The 19111-nt window shown below is 38.5% G+C and overlaps 2 protein-coding genes across 8 annotated transcripts in view; one reads left to right on the forward strand and one right to left on the reverse strand.

Moving 5' to 3' along the window:
* The window catches only part of LOC129780348 (high affinity copper uptake protein 1), a 120822-nt gene that overhangs the window by 82312 nt on the left and 19399 nt on the right, over positions 1-19111 (reverse strand). The window lies entirely within an intron of this gene.
* LOC129774198 (protein SET-like) lies at positions 1405-1959 on the forward strand. The gene has a single exon (XM_055777903.1). The coding sequence runs from the start codon at positions 1405-1407 to the stop codon at positions 1957-1959; it is 555 nt and encodes a 184-aa protein (XP_055633878.1).

Consider the following 19111-nt stretch of genomic DNA (forward strand, 5'->3'; position numbering starts at 1 on the left):
TATCCACAATTAGCGACTTCATCATATGTCCCACGATTTAATTTTAGTCTTATCAATACCCTAGACTAATGAAGGAGAGGTGTGATAACTGCTAACTGCTACTTGCCTAATTATTTTCTAGCTTTTAGTCCACTATTATGTTTAATCACAATTAAACCGTTTAACTTAAAAAGTTTTTTTTACTTATTTTATTTATAGCTTACATCGTTCGCAACACAGGACAGGACAGCGCCTTCGACAGGCATGTATTTGCAATGTCGTATTTGCAACCCAGACATCTTGGTTTTGTTGTCCGTGTTAGGGGAACACCCTCATTCCGTTATACACATATTCGTAAGGAACAGAAGAGCCACTGGCTTGCATGTATTTGCAATATCCATTTCCCCTTGCTTTCATAGTTCTGTGTTGAGGAAACCGTATTCCGCTGTTACTCGGGTAGCTTCTTTCGGTCGGTACCATTTGAGATTTCCGCGATTAAGCGGTACGCAATAATTAAGACAATTCATTTTTACATGCTGAAAAAAAAATCAACCAGATCGGTTTACTAGATTCTGAGAAAAACCACCAGCAAAGAAGAGAACATCCACGCACCCAGCTGCCATCAGCACAATAATCACCATATCGGCATCCAAAAATAAAAAAAAACGTCTTCAAATATACCTTAACCAATCACCAGAATGTCCCAGCACCCAACTTTAATTAAAACATCCGAAAAAAAATCACGAAAATCCCTTATTCTTCAACCTTTCAGAGTAGGGTACCCCTTCAACTAGGCAGCAGCCCTTTTATATATCAATAATAGACGTCATATTCAATTCGAAATTCTGCCGTTACTGTTTTGTAGCAAATTCAACGGGTGGAATTCGATAATTGGGTTGAATTTCCAGCTCAGTTAGCGAACGAGTATTGCAGATGAATCACTCTACCTATATTTAATCTGAGTACCATCAGTCGGGTACCGACCAAAAAGCGGCTTGCTCACAGAAGATGGTTTGAAATCCGAACTGTTTCTCGAGGTCTCTAGAGTCAATCCTGTGAACCCAAGATGTAAGCAATGGCTGTTGGCTAGGCAGCGAACTCTTCCCATGGAAGCTACAAGTAGACATTTTAAAGCCGAGAGAATCAAATGAATATGATGCACCCGGCTATTAGTTTTGCTCTATGAGATATTCTATCCATACCCATGTTTAGTTGCTCGTACGCTGCAGGTCCGAAAAACCTACCCATAAGCTCACGGTTGGGTAAAAATGATTTGGGATACCCAGGAGGGAATCCGTCCTTTCGGTAGTATTATTTTTCCACATAAAAACCAAGCAGTCGTCCTTGGAAAACATTAGCAGGACAAACCCCAGCGTGTGAAGATTTTGCTCGAACAAGGTCAGTAGCTTACATCACCCACAAAACATGGCGAGTTCGGTCCAGATCCGTGAGCTAGTAGCCCTGCATTCGTACTCAATTGTGCTGGCTGATCAAAATGAAGCGTGGAGGTACTTGGAAAAGTTAAGCGTGGAGGATGTGACTGGCGATGGAAGGCGCGGTTTCCTGATTCGTTTCTATTTCTACGGGCATCCAGTTTTACGAAACCAAGTTTTAACGAAGGAGTATATCGTGGTTGCTTATGGTGATTTGCTCCTCAAGGAAACAGCTAGTGGCACCATTAGGTGGCCACCAGGTAGACAACCACCCGCGGTAAATCTTGAGGATAAAACAGGACAACGGATGGGAAACGGCTATGTGCACCGGTCATTCCTCGACTGGTTCACAGATGGTCCCACGTCGAGGATAGATCAAGTACTGCAAATGTTGGATTATTACTTTCCATTTTTGATCGAGGCTGAGAGACGGCGTTATGAGAACGCAGAAGAGGATCTGGATCTTACGTTTATGACGGATGATGAGGAGAATGACAGTGGAATAGGGTTGGATGATGAATATGAGATGAATTCAGACTCAGAATGATAAATTGAAATGAAATTGGTTATACAAAAACAAACAATGAAAGTAATAGTCGGCTAACACTCTTCATTATTCTTATTTCACAGTTAACTTTTACCCAATCACAATCTGTTTATCATCAACCACAAGTATTCCATCTACGGTGTCTGGTAGCTGTCCCGGAATATTTCAGGAGATGAATGATGAAAAACAAAGCTTTTACGCATATTATCGAATCTTTGCTATGGCATCGTGATTGTACTTTTCGTATTAGGGCTCTGTTTGTCACAAAGTACATATGAATTTACATAAAAATATCGAAGAGAACCATCGTTAGATATAAATGTTTATAATAATAAATTTAATGTTTGAGTAAGTTTTCTCAACAGTGCATATATTTTTCTTTGTTTTTTATTTTCATTTCGAGGCCACTAACTCCACCCACCTTAGAAACAACTCCTCACTGCCGACGGACCTTCAAATCATCTCAATATCAACTACGTTGACCATAATTGGTAGCAAATGTTTTGTCTTTTTAGTAGTTTAGATCAAATCGGATCGCTAGATATTCTGTTATTCAAATTGTGATAGTGTACACCCCGATGCTTTGTTAAATTATGTTGAATTTAAAATTGATTTTTTTCTTCATAGTAATTTCATTTTCTCGAAATTAATACATTTTTTCTCTTTTGTTTTGTTTATATTAGGCTGTCAAAAAAGTCCTGCGGTATTTCCGCGAGGTGTCGTTGTAAGCGCGTAGTTCTAGTTGTATTCATTGTATCGAGTCATACTATAGCTTGTTGGAAAGGTATTTTTGGGCGTTATAGTGTCGCAAATATGGAGCAAAATAAAGAGAAAATCCGACATATTTTACAGTACTACTATGACAAAGGCAAAAATGCATCTCAAGCTGCCAATAAAATTTGTGCAGTTTATGGACCCGATACAGTTTCCATTTCCACCGCACGACGATGGTTTCAACGTTTTCGTTCTGGTATAGAGGTCGTCGAAGATGCGCCACGCTCCGGAAGGCCTGTCGTCGAAAATTGCGACAAAATCGCTGAATTAGCCGAGAAAGACCGGCATAGTAGCAGCCGTAGCATCGATCAAGAGCTGGGGATAAGTCATCAAACCGTTATTAACCATTTGAAGAAGCTTGGATTCACAAAGAAGCTCGATGTATGGGTGCCACATACGTTGACGCAAAGAACATCTTTGACCGTATCGACGCATGTGAATCGCTGCTGAATCTCAACAAAATCGACCCGTTTCTGAAGCGGATGGTGACTGGCGATGAAAAGTGGGTCACTTACGACAACGTGAAGCGCAAACGGTCGTGGTCGAAGCCCGCTGAAGCGGCTCAGACGGTGGCCAAGCCCTCATTAACGGCCAGGAAGGTTCTGCTGTGTGTTTGGTGGGATTGTCAAGGGATAATCTATTATGAGCTGCTTCCCTATGACCAAACGCTCAATTCGGACCTGTACTGCCAACAACTGGACCGCTTGAAGGTAGCACTCATGAAGAAGAGGCCATCTTTGATAAACAGAGGCCGCATTGTCTTCCATCAGGACAACGCCAGGCCACACACTTCTTTGGTGACGCGCCAGAAGCTCCGGGAGCTCGGATGGGAGGTTCTTTGGCATCCGCCGTATAGTCCGGACCTTGCACCAAGTGACTACCACCTGTTTTTGTCCATGGCGAACGAGCTAGGTAGTCAGAAGTTAGCCACAAAAGAGGCCTGTGAAAATTGGCTATCCCAGTTTTTTGCCAATAAGGAAGCGAGCTTCTATAACAGGGGTATTATAAAGTTGGCATCTCGTTGGGAACAAGTCATCGAACAAAACGGCGCATATTTGACTTAAAACAGATGACTAATTTTATGAACAAATGAAAATTCAAAAAAAATACCGCAGGACTTTTTTGACAGCCTAATATGTATCTATAACGTTAGCCTCCCAAACCTTCATTATCTACCATCAACTGGTTTTGTATGTGTATTTTAAGATATGTCTACTGTACAGGTATATTACAACACAGGCTGAATATGATAGGTAGGATACATATTTTTGCATCGCAAATCATAGTTTTTCACTATTAGAAACAGATAATCACTGAAGTTATTGGCAAACTGGAAAGTTGACAAATTCATAAATTGGCAAACAGACAAATTGAAAATTGTTCATACTTTTTTGTCTAGCTGTTCTTAGAAGCATGGACAATTACCTTTTTCAACCTGTCGAAGATCAAATTCGGACATAACGTCTGTTTAGTGTTTTTTTCCTTCTCTAACTATCTGTTAAAGCTCTAGTTACTTGGGAGGCATAAAATTCGCTTCATATCGGTAGGGTTTAATGAAAAAATAGGGAGTCGAAATAAAGATTATTCATCGTACTTTTAAGAAAAAAAATGTTAAAAAAATTCTAAGTTTTGACAAAATTGTGAATATTTCTCCGAATATACGCTTCATATTTTGCACACTCCGTTGTCCAATTCGAACGGCCATTTTTTTCACCGCCTCTTCATCTCTGCTGCATCCCAAGCCAGTGCCAGACTTGAAAATTACCGAATATTTTTGATAAGGCGAAATTGGGAGCAATTAGGTGAGTTAGCTCCCGTGAACGAGTGGTTGGCGTCACACATTTCTTTTTACGCCGGGTGCTTCGGGATAGATTTCTATGCTGACTGGGTTTTTGACGTAGGATTACGTCTCTTCATAAAAGCCTACGCACACTGCGGAGTTGTTTTTTCGGTCGATAGTTTGGTCGGATTGGGTTGCTAGTGCGCATACCGAGCCAACCAAACAGTTAGGTTGGTCAAAGATTGATTGAAAGATTGTCCAGAACGCTATTATTGCTCTCACACGACGGAGAAAGATAATCAGAAAGAGATTCCGAGAGCATTGGGTGCTTGCCATTCTCAGTGATTCGATTCGTCGCGTGTGTCGGATGCCAAAATTGAGAGCGAATTGAACTATCGACTAGCTAGCCAATACTGACGTCACGTTTTTATGGAATAATGTCAACGATAATGATTTTTTTTTTGTTGCGAACGGATTTTGATAGTTTGTATACCATTTGAATCGGAAATCCGTTAGTTTTGTTTGAAGGGCTGTTCATTGGCTTTCCCTACTCTGCAAATGGTTTAAAGTAATGAAAATGAAGTACCAAGCCCAAGAGCTAAATCCGTTAGGAGTTGGTGTTATGAATGAATAAAAGAGCGGTGCAATTTTTTTTTGAAGGAGGCACAGCATTGATTTATTTTCATGCCGTCTGGTGAAGAGTGCTTCTGTTTGTGTGCATCACATGCACACGTTGCTGTTTTTATACATTGCCAAAGGAACAAAGATATAGTCGCATGTGGCCGAGAGTATGTCAACTGCGAAGAAGATTGCTGCGATAGCGTTCGCGAAGGATAATCAGTGCAATTCGTGCATTGACAATGGGAAACAAATTGTGACATATGACCAGCTTGTGTATTGTGAATGACCAAACTAGAAAACTACCCAGGCTCCGTTCATTATGGAAACAGAGAGATGAAAAAAAAATTTAACTCGTTCCTTTCATTTCAGTCAAAATCATTTCCGATGGTTTCTTTTATTCTATCGGGCTGAAGCAAAATAGATATATTCTCTGGAACAGCGATTGATCAGTTACGTTCATTTCTGCTGCCGTCTCCTCTCCATTTCGAAAGCAGAAACTTTCATTGACAATCGAAACTACTGTAATGGACTATAATAATTTTCTGTGTCGAAGATTTTTATTTCCCAAGCGAAACAATGCTTGCAGCTTCCAATTGAAAGGTTTCATTCGTTCCAAAATAGATTGTTCTTTATCGTTTTCGAGAACAAAAGTGGTATTCATCAGACTACACTTCCTGGATTGATTTGACGAATGGGCATGTTTCATTCATTCCATGAGGCGATGCATCAAATAACCACATTTCAAATGAAGTTTTAGGAGACATTTAAAACGTTATGTGAATAAGCACTTTTCTTTGAAACGAATTTGATTATTATGCACCAACCTTTGAGAGGGGCGAGTTTAAAAAACTACATAATTATATTCAAAATATTTTAGCTTTTCAGTATTTTTATGTTTCTTGAGATATTATTGCACTTGCTTAACCAAACTTTAATTTCTATGTACCATTGAATGGATAATAACATACTCGTTTGAAGAGCCGTGAGTAGATCTAGGTTTCATTTAGTAATTTATGAGAAACAAACAATTGAAAACAGGTATTTTGAAGCATTGTCACGTCACAAAAATGAAGCATTTTTTTGGTTTATCAGATGAGTCCAAATTCAAACATTTTAATACTTGAGTCTCTCTGAGCAAACAATGAGGGTCAACAGCCCACAAAATTCGGTTAAGATCGGTCCACAAATAGGGGAGTATCAACTGTCTCAAGAAGTTATTGACACGTCACGAAAAGTATACGATCCATTCCAGCGTAACGTGGCAGCATTTTGTCTCAATACAAACATTTTTTTCGCGTTTTCATGTATACATCACACATAGTTAAACGATGTTATAGTAAAATTGAAAAAAATCCTAATCCTACAAGAATCATCAGTTTGAGATTTTTTTCCAAGTCGGATTAACTTGTTGTCAGTCAGACTTTTTGTTGTTTCGGACTGCTGAATATAAATGATTAATTAAAATAATTTCAGTTTCGTTTCAAAACATACAAGTGAAGTTTCTTTTAATAAAATATATATTTTGAAAAAGGAAAAAAAAGTGAAGTTTCTTATATGTTTTGTCAGCAATATATGAACGTAGATTCCAAAATATAGAATATTCTGGAATGAATGACAAAAAATATGGAAAACCCATACGATATAGGTATTGATAACAGGTGTCTTACCAGCAGAAGCCGAATATCGTATTCTGATGCCATTTTGGAATCGAGGATGAAGATTTCCGGTTCGTTGAAAACGGATTTAACAGACTGGAAATGGTATGAAATCCCACAATAGGATCGGGAATGATAGCGTTAGCATACATCCATGGGTGCGCGAAGAAGAATAAACAAAAAATAATGTTTTATAGTGATCAGATGGGATTTGAACGAAAGAATCCAAAGATTGCAGGTTCGGGTCCTGTCACGGTCGCCATGTGATAAGAGAGTTATATTCGGGTTTTCGGTAAAAGGAATAACACCGAATGCATGCGAGGGTTCGATACTTCACGTGTATTCTCAAGACTGCCTAACAAGACAGCTAACTTTGTCCATCATGAAAGCGCTGATGAACGGTGTCACCAAGAGCCTGTTTGTGCACCTTAGGCCAGAAGGGCTCATCCATCAGGATGAGAGTGATGCCACTGAAAAGGCGACCAAGAAAGTACCAGCATCGAAAATTGGTTCCGCTTAAGCAGCTGCCACACACACACATACACGCGCGCAACTATTTTCGTTCGCTGATTATCGAGAAGAATCCGGAAAGAAGTGATCGTTTCTGAAAAATAATCTGCCAGTTTCCCTTGGAATTGAAAATTACATTCAAGCGAAAGAGTTTATTTTAATGTTTTCTATTCATATAATACTGCGATCAATTGCATATCGTTTTGTGATTTTTCAATCAAGTGCAATCAAGGAACGTTTCTGAAGATTATTCCTCCCCATCAGTAGAACATTTTCGTATCCAATATTATATGCATAAAACCTTGTGCCTCCAATGTAACGCTCTCGTTTTCCTCCAAAGTCCCCCAAATATTCATTCAGAATTGATTCAGATGCAACTAAAAACAAATGATCACTAAATCAACGATAGTCCTACGTCACCCTTGCGGTTATACCACAGATATAACCCGTTCCTGTTTTTCCTTAACTTTACACAAAGTATCTCAAATGTTTATTACTGGGAGGAGAACCGCAACAAAAGACAAACGAATAGAGAGATAGCGGGGAATGTATCATTATTTTTGTTTTGCCCTCGCCAGGGCCAACGCAACTGAAGTGGGCCATAAATAAAAACATCGGGCGCCTGCGTAAGGAAATTGGATAATTGAATTTCACTAAGTGTGAAATGAGATAAGGCAGCGTGAGAAATAATATGGTGAAAAAGTTATGATAACACCACAGAGATAATGTTAGAGTGGAAAGAACTTAGCGTTAGAGCGACGCGTGTGGATTTAGAAAAAAAGTGTACACACAAATGCACACGCTAATGTCAACGATCAACGGTCAAAGTCAACGTATATATACACAGGTACACATATATACACACGAATGCATACATAGCGTTAATCAAATGTTTCTGATAGCAAAATCAAATGCGTTCCCCCGGTAGCAAGCGCCGCTCGATGAACCAGGGTTGTGCAAGCCATTAGAGGTAAGCACCAGGGTGAACGAAGAATCACGGAGTAAAAACTGAGGGTCGGTTTAGGACCACCCCGATTTTTTCCAAATAATGACATGCCCTGTACTGCAGGTAACAGGTAGATTCTATTTGTATAGCCCATTTTGATGAACATACCAAAAGCAATTGAAATTGCCTTGTTTTGTAATGTTTTGCAATCTAAAAGAACATTGAACTGGAATGGGTCATATGGATTTCTTCTCACTGTATCCCTTGAATTTGATTGAATAACCGCTTCTTCATTAAAGTCGCTTGTCATGCTGTACATTGAGATTTACTTTTGTCCCTATTATTTAACCCTTTGCGGCCGTTTGTCTGCTCTTAGCCACCACAGTAAAGAATCATACTTATCTTATATTTTATTCAACCATGTATCACTTTACACTTTTTCTCATCGTACCTAAATGTCTCATGAACCTGTTCAAGAATTGATAGGGAGCTTTTATGGATGATGAATAATTCAGCATAAACAAAAGATTATTAGCGTGGCAAGATGAGAGAATATTCACGATGCTGAGTAGTTACGATACATCGGACACAACAACTATAGTAAAACGAGGCGACATCGTTAGCAAACAAATTTTGTTATAAATACATATATAAATTACATTATGAATATGGGAGCAGTACGACAATTAATATTGCCGTAGGTGATTCTCGTGTGATACACACGAAGGAGAATTATAAAATATAATTTTCATATAAAAAATCATTAAAACACATTGTTCAGTAAATAATTTCAACATCGACATCGTGGTCCACTTACATATCATAGGGCGCTATGTCACTCATCAGAGCAGTGAAATTACTCGGCGCGTGTCCCATTGAAGCGTTGGCAATTGATCTGCTCTTTTGGAAATTAAACTCTTTTGTGTTATCAAACAAACACATCATATTCCACACCATAGCGGAAATAATTGTTTGAAAACAATGTTAGCCCACAGTTAACAAGCATGATTCCAACGGTTTATGGGCATATGCCGAGTGCATTTGCATCCACCATCGACTTCCATGCGAACACAACGGCCCCACTAAATGATCGAAATCAATTAAGGGTTCTTTGTGGAATCATCTTCACTTGTCCACTTATTCTACCAAATGCACACGCGTACATTCTGTACAGACAAAAACGGAATGAAGGTTGTGCCAGCTAGCCAGTACCTATCAACAGCATCGTTGCTTCACTAGGCTATAACTGTATACTAGTCTTTTACTGACCTAGGTCTTACAGTGACTTCAATGTGAAATAGCTGATATCTGGAGGCGAAAAGTCAAGCAGTTCTATGATGAAGGCTGCGCAAGAGAAGGAATAGAGTTGAATCAAATGAGGCGAATTCATTCATTTCACCGAAGCACCATTATTCACTTCATAATTTTTGCAGACAGTATTCAACATTTCAGTGAGTCTCCCGATCCGGACAATACGATGAAATCTATGTGAGCAGGTATCCAGACATCCCCATCGGTTTGCTATTGAATTATACCCAAACATCGATTACTTTCCATACTCATGTAAATAATATCATCCTTTTATTCAGTTTGAGCCTGTATCTGCAACAGAGCAGATACGATATGCTTATATGTACAGATGAGAGTGTGTTTACCGATGTATGGGCATTCGCAGCATCGCGTTGACAGCATTGATCTTCATGTTCCGCTGATAATGGTTTCTCTGATGGAATAAACACATGTTTAAAACACAAATTAACTTTTCCATATCGAACAAGTGTTCTATTGAATATGGTTAAGCGTTTACAGTGATTTTATACAAATGTACTCTTTTTCGTATGAACCTGCCTGAAAAAAGTTTTTTTTATCCCATTTATTTATTTATTAGGCTCATTAGCATTTTAGCTGTAGCAGAGCCGGGTTTTAATCGTGTATATGTGCATATTTTTATGTTTCTATAAATTGTAAATTACACAGTAGTTAGTAGTAGCCATTTAGGCGTTAAATTTTTCTGTTCCATTACATTATGGTAAATTACACAGTAGTAGCCATTTAGACGTAAGGGTATTCTTCCTGTTCTTCCATTGTTCAGCAGACCGGACAGCGGAGACAGTTGATATTGATCATTGTTGGGTTATTTATAGAACAGCAGCCTGATGTTTCTTGCAGAGCAGAGCAGTTGTATGGATGAATCGATCTTTGTTCCACCGTGGATCGATTTCCATCGCTGATGATGGTTGCGTGGACGTAGTTAATCTATAACACCAAGATGGTCAATTGAGTGCCCTGAGTTTGAACTCACGATCTATCGCTTGGTAAGCGAACGCGTAACCAAGTGGCTACGAAGACCCCCAAAAAACAGTTTTAAACTATATAATTTTGAACGAAATTAACAACTTTTAGTTTTCAGAGTTTACAATATTTGCCTTGTAAACTCTACATTATTATACGATATCGTTGTCGAACACAAATTCTGCTCAAAAACGATTCATCACTGAAAGGAAACGTATTACTCTATCACTTAGAATAATTATTCAAAACAAAAAAGGTAATTCTCTTTTTTAATTTTTATTTAAGAAGCATGTTTATTATTCGTGAAACTTCACGATTATTGACCACTAGTTGGTGTTGATCGTTATATGTCGGGCAACACTAATCCAATTGTGTCAATAAATCGCTCGCCAGATTGTCGACTTTTTCGTAAACGAAGTTTGGTAACTCACTTATCGGACTAAGCTAAATGAAGATATTTTTTTACCACAGAAAGAACAGAAAAAAACTACGGCATGGATGCTGTAAATCAGGGTTCCTCAAAGTGGTCGATATCGACCCCTTGGGGTCGATCTCGGTTTCCCAGGGGTCGGCACGAACGAAAACTGATTTTGGGGGTCGACGAGGTCTAAACATCGACCCCTATTAATTAACACAAGTTCTCATTTGAAACTTTCAAGATACTGTCTAAGTTTTTTTTTTTTTTATCTGTATTATAGTGATTTTCAACTCATTTGGCTGGTTCGTCACTTTTACTTCCATTTTTGGAAGAATGTCGGGAGTGAGAATTGAACTCGTGACCTTCAGCGTGAGAGGCATGAATGTTACCACTACGCCAGATCGCCTCCACTACTGTCTAAGTTGTATTACGTGAATTAACTTGTAATAAGAATGACTAATATTTTGGTAGAATATATTAGGTTGGGGAAAAAGTAATCAATTATTTTTGCGTATAGTTCAAAACTTTATTTGAAATATTTAGGATTGTCCGATTTGGATCAAATAGGCACCATTTTGTTGTAATGTTATTGCCATTTTAAAGGTAATTTCATAATGTCTCTCTCATAGAATTTTTGGTTTTCATAGGCAAAAACTGTAGTGATCAATTTTCACAGTCTTGTCTTGATTCAAATTTCTTATGAATCAGGAATTTTGCAATTCGAGAAAATGGTGGTAGTCACTTGGTGCCAGGTTCGGACTAGATTTTATTACTTCCCAACCAACCTTCCGGAGTTTCTGGGGAGTCACTATGTGGGGCAATTCGTTGTCCTGATGGAACAAATCACTTCTACTGTTGGCCAATTTCAGCCGTTTCTGGCCAATCGCTAGCTTCAAACAGTCTAGTTGTTGATAACTTTCCTGGCCTGGGTTTCCTGGTTTGGCCACCGTTTGAGCTGCTTCACCGTGCTTTGATCACGATAATTTTCGCACAATATTGTCGTAAGTGACCCCTTTTTCATCCCCAGTCACTCACTATCCGTTTGAGAAATGGGTCAATTTCATTCTGTTTGGTTAGGGCTTCACAGATGTAAATTCGATCCATCGTATTTTTTTGTGTTAATTGGTGTGGCATCCAAACACCGAAGATCTTTGTGAATCCAGCTCTACGCAAATTGTTTAAGGGGATGTTCTAGTGTAGAGACACGAATTTCTGACGTTTTTTTGAGCTCCGTAAAAATAAAACAAAGAATATTCTTACTATCCATTATATCATTATACGCGCGTAGCGTAACCATACATATTTGCTGTTTATCAAAAAGTAATAGAGTAGATTCCAAAACATGTTTCAATATTTTTTAATTTTTTTTCAAATAACTCCAGGAAACTTGTTACCGAAAAGTCATAAACGATCGATTTTCTTTGTTTTTTTTTCGCGACGTATTACACAAAGATTTCACTAAGAGGATTGAGGTTATCCTAAATTTACAAATTCCTCAATGCATAATAAATCGCTACAATTTCACAGCCACAGAAGAAGCCAATGTCGACGATGCAAGAACAGTTCATTACCTTCTACACAGATAAGGAGCTTAAGCAGAAGCTCAATCAATGCTATCAGGAGTTCTGGTTGCATCGCAACTATGAAATACAGTATTGTGGAACATTATTGAAAAATATATTATCTATTTTCCATCTTCATACCTTGTCGAAAAAGGCTTCAGTGTGGTTACAAACATTTGTTAAAACAAAAAACCGGTTGAATATCAACGAACGTGGAGACTAACCAACTCACCAATATTAAACCAGATTTAGACAGAAAATTACCAGGTTCATCCATCACACTTTTTTTATGTTTTTTATCTTTACTTTGCGATTTTTTTTTAAATCAATTGCCTACTTAAGTATTTATTTTTGTGAATATTTTGTATTAATAATTGTTAATTACACTTGATATTCACCGAATTGAATGCCTATTTACTTTGTTGAATTTCGTTGAGAAAATTATGTCAAGTTACTTAACCCTTTATGAGGCCGTGGCAACTATATTGTCACCTATAAAAATATTTTTCTCGCCGCACTTGGAATATTATTTCAATATCTTGCTTACCCAAAGACTTCTAAAGGTATTTGGCAATACTCCAATTTTTTGAGGTAGCTAGAAATGAAGGATACTAATTTGCGAGTCATATTTATGTAGAAAAACCACGATTTTAGAGCACCCACAACAAATTCTGTTTAAATTCGTTGAAAATGCAACAAGTTGATAAGTTTTTCACTGTATTCGTTTTTTCAATTTTGACGTAGGACTACGTCTTTCATTTCTATACCGGGGTGTAAAATCAAAGTTTCGAAAACGAAAGCGTTACGCCGGAGACCGAGATTTTGAGCGTTAATAGCTCTTAAACAACTGACCGAAATAGTATGATAAACACTTCATTCGAAAGATAAAATGTCTACGCGTTATATACTTGTTACTTTTTCATCCAAAAACTTATTTCAATTGCCTTAAAATTGCTTTCAAAACAGACTATTGAAATCACCAATCGGTATATAAGCGAGCGCCGCTCGGAAATCCACTCAGTTATAATTGAACAGCGATTGGAGCATGTTGTCGCTGTTCTGGTGAAGCTGACTTCGTTGATCATGAAAGCGCTAATGCGCTTATTACCTGACCTGACCTGACCTGACCTGAACATCGGAGCAACCACCACACACACACATACACGCGCGGAACTATTTTCGTTTGGTTGTCATCCAGCGTCGAGAAGATTACGGAAAGATGTCATCGTTGCTGAAAAATAATCTGCCAGTTCCGCTGGGAATTTAAAAAAAACATTCAAGCGAAAGAGTTTGTTTTTATGTTTTCTAACCATATAACACTGCGACCAAGTACATTTGGTTTTGTGATTTTTCAATCAAGTGCAATGAACAGGTGGTTATCGAGTTAGCATTAACCACTGGTGGGCTTCGAGTATCGAGGAGACTCTGGAAAGACGTTATCGTTGTTGAAAAATAATCTGCCAGTTCCCCTGGGAATTGAAAAAAAACATTCAAGTGAAAGAGTTTATTTTAATGTTTTCTATCCATATAACACTGCGACCAAATACATTTGGTTTTGTGATTTTTCAATCAAGTGCGATCAACGTAAGACCACGTCTTTCGGGATGTTTACTCAACAATTTCTCAAAAGAGAAATGGGTGTTCTGAGAAAGGATGAGCGAACGCAAAAATTATGTAGACTGATTTGATGCAACAGATATTTTGTCTATTGGAAATGGAATACAAATCATATCACAATACAAGCAATGTATTATGCATTATACAACTTTCGTGTGATTTGCTTTTTTTGCTGAATATTGTGCCTTCAACGTAACGCTCTCGTTTTCGAAGTCCCCCAAATATTCATTTATTCATTCATTCAGAATTGATTCAGATGCAACTAAAAACAAATGATCACTGAATCAAATAGTCCTACGTCACCCTTGCGGTTATACCACAGATATAACCCACTTCCTGTTTTCATGCAGTTTTTTCAATAAAATGAATGGTGTATTTGATGAAAAAATAAAATATTAATTTTTTTTCTATACTACAGTGGTAGACATTCGTTTATCCGCTCCCTATTTTTCCTCAATAAATAAATTTTCCTCAATAAATTTTTCCCGGAAAATACAACATTTCTCCATTCTAGTTTTCATTTCATGTATTGCCGGGCGAAAATGAGATGGTTCTGCTTATGGGTGGCGGTCAGTTTTGACTTCCCTTGTGGTTTCTTCCACTTAATGTTTGGTGAGTCATTCAAGATGCGCGCAATATCCTTCTTCGTTACTGATTTTGCCTTAATGTATGAGCAGGACATCGTTTCCTGGTTGCTTCGTGTCTTATTCGACCTTTAAGACGCAAAGTAACTTTGATGTTACCATTTGTTGGTCGTTATATCTCATATTTCTGGCACTATTTAGAGAAATTCAGTACCACTTTCTCAGATCGACCAATTTTTGTTACGATCGAGCGATTAGAAAACTTTTGTTCACTGAATATCATTATTATTTTCCGCCCCTCTTCCGTCAATAGAATACCTTTCGCCATTCCTTTAAATTCTACGTAATTCACTAATCTGACCAAATTCTTACGTTGCACATCTAATATTTATCTTGAAAATTGAACATTCCCAAGTATTTTTTCAAAGAACACAGATACAGGCTTGGTGATTATGTGAAAACTCGATTTTTAAGCCCTGCGGCTAAACGTATGTCCCGGGAAAAAACGACGTTTGAATGTTTATATCCACCGATGCCGCCCTGTGTGTGTGTAAATGTGACGCATGTCATTTCAATAAAAGTGACTTAAATATACTATCACTACAGCAAATAAGTATCCCGATAAAAGGAACATTCCTAGTTGTTTTGCAAATGTTTCAAGTTTTTTTTTAAGTGCGGCTAAACGAATGTCTATCACTGTATAAGTCTGTAAAAAAAGTTTTTCCGCTGCACTAGAAATATAATAGAATATGAGGATTATATTCTCTAAAGTTTGAATCGATTGTAAAAAGGGGTCTCTTGTACAAAATAGTTTGAGAACCCCTGCTGTAAATGAACGCAGGACGCAGAGTGATTTGTTAGATTTTGTTCTGGAATTTTTGATGTCAAAGATCGATCTCGTTCTGGTCGGCCAATTACTTGAAAATTCGATTAGGTTTTGCAATCGGTCAGCAAGACAGAAGTTCTACAAGAATAGAATCATGGAATTACCCAAAAACAACAAAAGGCTGTAGATAATGATGGCCAAGATTAAATTAGTTTTTCAATAATGATACATTTCATACAAATATTAAACAAAGCACGCGAAAACTTTCCAAATAACCCAACACATACACAGCAAAGGAAACGCAACTAATGAACTAAATTGGCATGGCTTTTTGAGACAGTGATTTTACTATGCTCCAACAAGTAAAGATACGTTGCATAACCGGTATGCCGCCTAATATATGCTCTTTGTATTCGGGCTGGAAGCAGCTGCTCTCTCTCTCTTGCTCCCTTTTTCATTTTATCTCTGACAGACGCGAACCTGAGACGAGACATGACAATAGGGGCACGGCAGTGGATACAAATCACTCGTCGAAAAGTGTCTTCTTTTGACGTAGGACTACGTCTAACCGGAAGATATAGGGGGTGAAATGGAAATCTAAGCACTGAACAAGTAGGAAAAAATGCAAGATTTGGAACGCTTATAACTCGAGCATTTCTCAATAGATCGCAAAGGTTTTTGCATCAATTGATAGGAAATATATCTACGTATCTATCATAGCGAATAACATTTCATTTTTCTTGAGATAAATAATTGAATAATTGTGAAATATCAAGCATTGTCAAAATGCACTATGTGCCTATTTTTGATTGGTCCATTTTGTGCTCCTCAAATCGTACCGACCAAAACGGGCAACCAGAGCAGCAGCGAAATAGAATGAAGCACGATTGGAAAGGAAAAAGAAAAAAATGAACGGAACATTGGTCGCAGTCTCACACATGCGTAATTCTCGAGCCAGCCAGTCAGCTTAAAAATCCCCGCTCCGCTGCCGTAACGATCATTCTCATTCAAACCGTACACCACATCGGTTCGCATCACAACACATCAACAAACCAACCCAAGCAGCCATGTCTGGACATGGTAAAGGAGGAAAAGTGAAGGGAAAGGCAAAATCCCGCTCGAACCGTGTTGATCTGGAGTTCCCCGCAAGGGTAGCTAGGCCGAGCGCGTTAGTACCAGTGCACCAGTCCACCTAGCCGGCGTTATATAGTTTCGGCCGCCGAAGCGATCGAGTTAGCTGGCAAAGCTGCTCGCGACGATAATAAAAACCGCATTCAGAACAGAACACATCAAGACAACAGCAGGCAGTTGCAGCGAGTGGCGAGTGGCAAACGCAATCGCAAAACGGCATCAGGTAGCAGAAGAAAAAAGTTTGTTCTTTATACAAACTGCTTTGGTGGCAAATCCAGAACAAGGCGGCAATGGTTTTTGACGTAGGACTACGTCTAACCGGAAGATATAGGGAGTGAAATGGAAATCTAGGCACTGAACAAGTAGGAAAAAATGCAAGATTTGGAACGCTTATAACTCGAGCATTTCTCAATAGATCGCGAAGGTTTTTGCATCAATCGATAGGAAATATATCTACGCATCTATCATAACGAATAACATTTCATTTTTCTTGCGATAAATAATTGAATTATTGTGAAATATCAAGCATTGTCCAAATGCACTATGTGCCTATTTTTGATTGGTCCATTTTGTGCTCCTCAAATCGTACCGACCAAAACGGGCAACCAGAGCAGCAGCGAAATAGAATGAAGCACGATTGGAAAGGAAAAAGAAAAAAAAATGCACGAAACATCGGTCGCAGTCTCACACATGCGTAATTCTCTGCTGCAGTAACGATCATTCTTTGTGTGGACACCGACTGGACAACATCGTTGCTGGACGAGCTGGACGGCGAGGGATCGAGTGCCTTTCTCAAGGCAAGAGGGTGGAGGTGGTAGCGCTGGAGTAGAGTAGGGTAGAGTTTTCAAAGGGCCTTTCTCAAGGCTAGAGACGAATGAACTGAAAAAGTTTAAAGTCTCTATAATACAATACCTTCCTTCCTTCCGTAACGATCATTCTCATCCAAACCGTACACCATATCGTTTCGCATCACATCACATCAACAAACCAACACAAGCAGCCATGGTTGGATATGGCAAAGGAGGAAAAGTGAAGGGAAAGGCAAAATCCCGCTCGAACCGTGTTGGTCTGGAGTTCCCCGCAAGGGTAGCTAGGCCGAGCACCTTAGTACCAGTGCACCAGTCCACCTAGCCGGTGTTATATAGTTTCGGCCGCCGAAGTGATCGAGTTAGCTGGCAATGCTGCTCGTGACGATAAGAAAACCCGCATTCAGAACAGAACACATTCGGTTCGGTGGACATCGAGACAACAGACAGTTGCAGCGAGTGGCGGGTGACAAACGCAATCGCAAAACGGCAGCAGGTAGCAGAAGAAAAAAGTTTCGTTCTTTATACAAACTGCTTTAGTGGCAAAACCAGCCACCGTAAAACACGGCGCTTTTCAGGGCCATTAAACCTTTTAAAGAGGAGTTATCAAAAGTTATTCACAATACCAATGCATTCTAAAGTGACATAATATGATATATAATATGAACTGATTTATTTTGTTTATGCTTGTTTTTGAACTTATTGGTGGTTGAGGTCTTTTAAATTGATCATTCAGTTTTCACAAACCCATGCATGGTTCCCGAATAAAAAGTGGCTTCAAATTACAACACATTGTATGCATGATGGCATTCACGAATTTTCGTGGTAGCAAGAACTGCTTTCTTTGGTTGATAACTGATGTTGAAAATTGACTGAGGTTACATCTGCATTGTATAGAAATATAACTAAGGAGCAACATGATGAGCTATGTATTTCCTGCTGCTCTGTTCTTATTTTAAAGGACTTTAATCCGAAGGTCATCCGTCCCTGTATTCACTGTTGGTTTTTCAGAACGCTTATAGCTCGTCTATTTCTCGACAGATCGTAGAGTTCGTCTCCAAATCCTCAGTTCTTTTTCATTTTATTTATTTTGTTTGCGGAGACTACAAATCTTACAATTCATTCGTCTCCGAAGCCACAGTTTAAGGTACGGTAATGTGCTCAATAGTGAAATATATGATAGTGAATGAGCTGAGGACCACTATGCATTCCCTATCATAGCCATCATTTTGATTGTACGATATGTGCATACGCCAAAAGATGACCGGCGTTGAACATTTAATAAGTACAAAGCCTTCAGAAAAATATCAAGAAGCAACTATAAGATAGTGAGAAAAAATTACGTAGGAGAAGAAAATAAAGCAGTATAATTAAAATATATATTTAGCAAAAGCTGCCCCCTTTGTATAGTCCTACGTCACTCCGGTTATGTCCCCGACATTACCCACTCGTCTTTTTTCAAAACCACGAGTACTAAGTTTTCTAAATTGGAACCATTCCATAAAACAAGGCGCTTTTCAGGGCCATTAAACCTTCCAAAAAAGAGTTTAGGAAATACAGTTCAATGCTTTCTAAAACAATATCCAAAATAATAAAACACAAATTGATTTTTTCATAATTTGTTTGCCAG

The sequence above is a fragment of the Toxorhynchites rutilus genome, chromosome 3, assembly GCF_029784135.1.
Source record: "Toxorhynchites rutilus septentrionalis strain SRP chromosome 3, ASM2978413v1, whole genome shotgun sequence".
Lineage (NCBI taxonomy): Eukaryota > Metazoa > Arthropoda > Insecta > Diptera > Culicidae > Toxorhynchites > Toxorhynchites rutilus.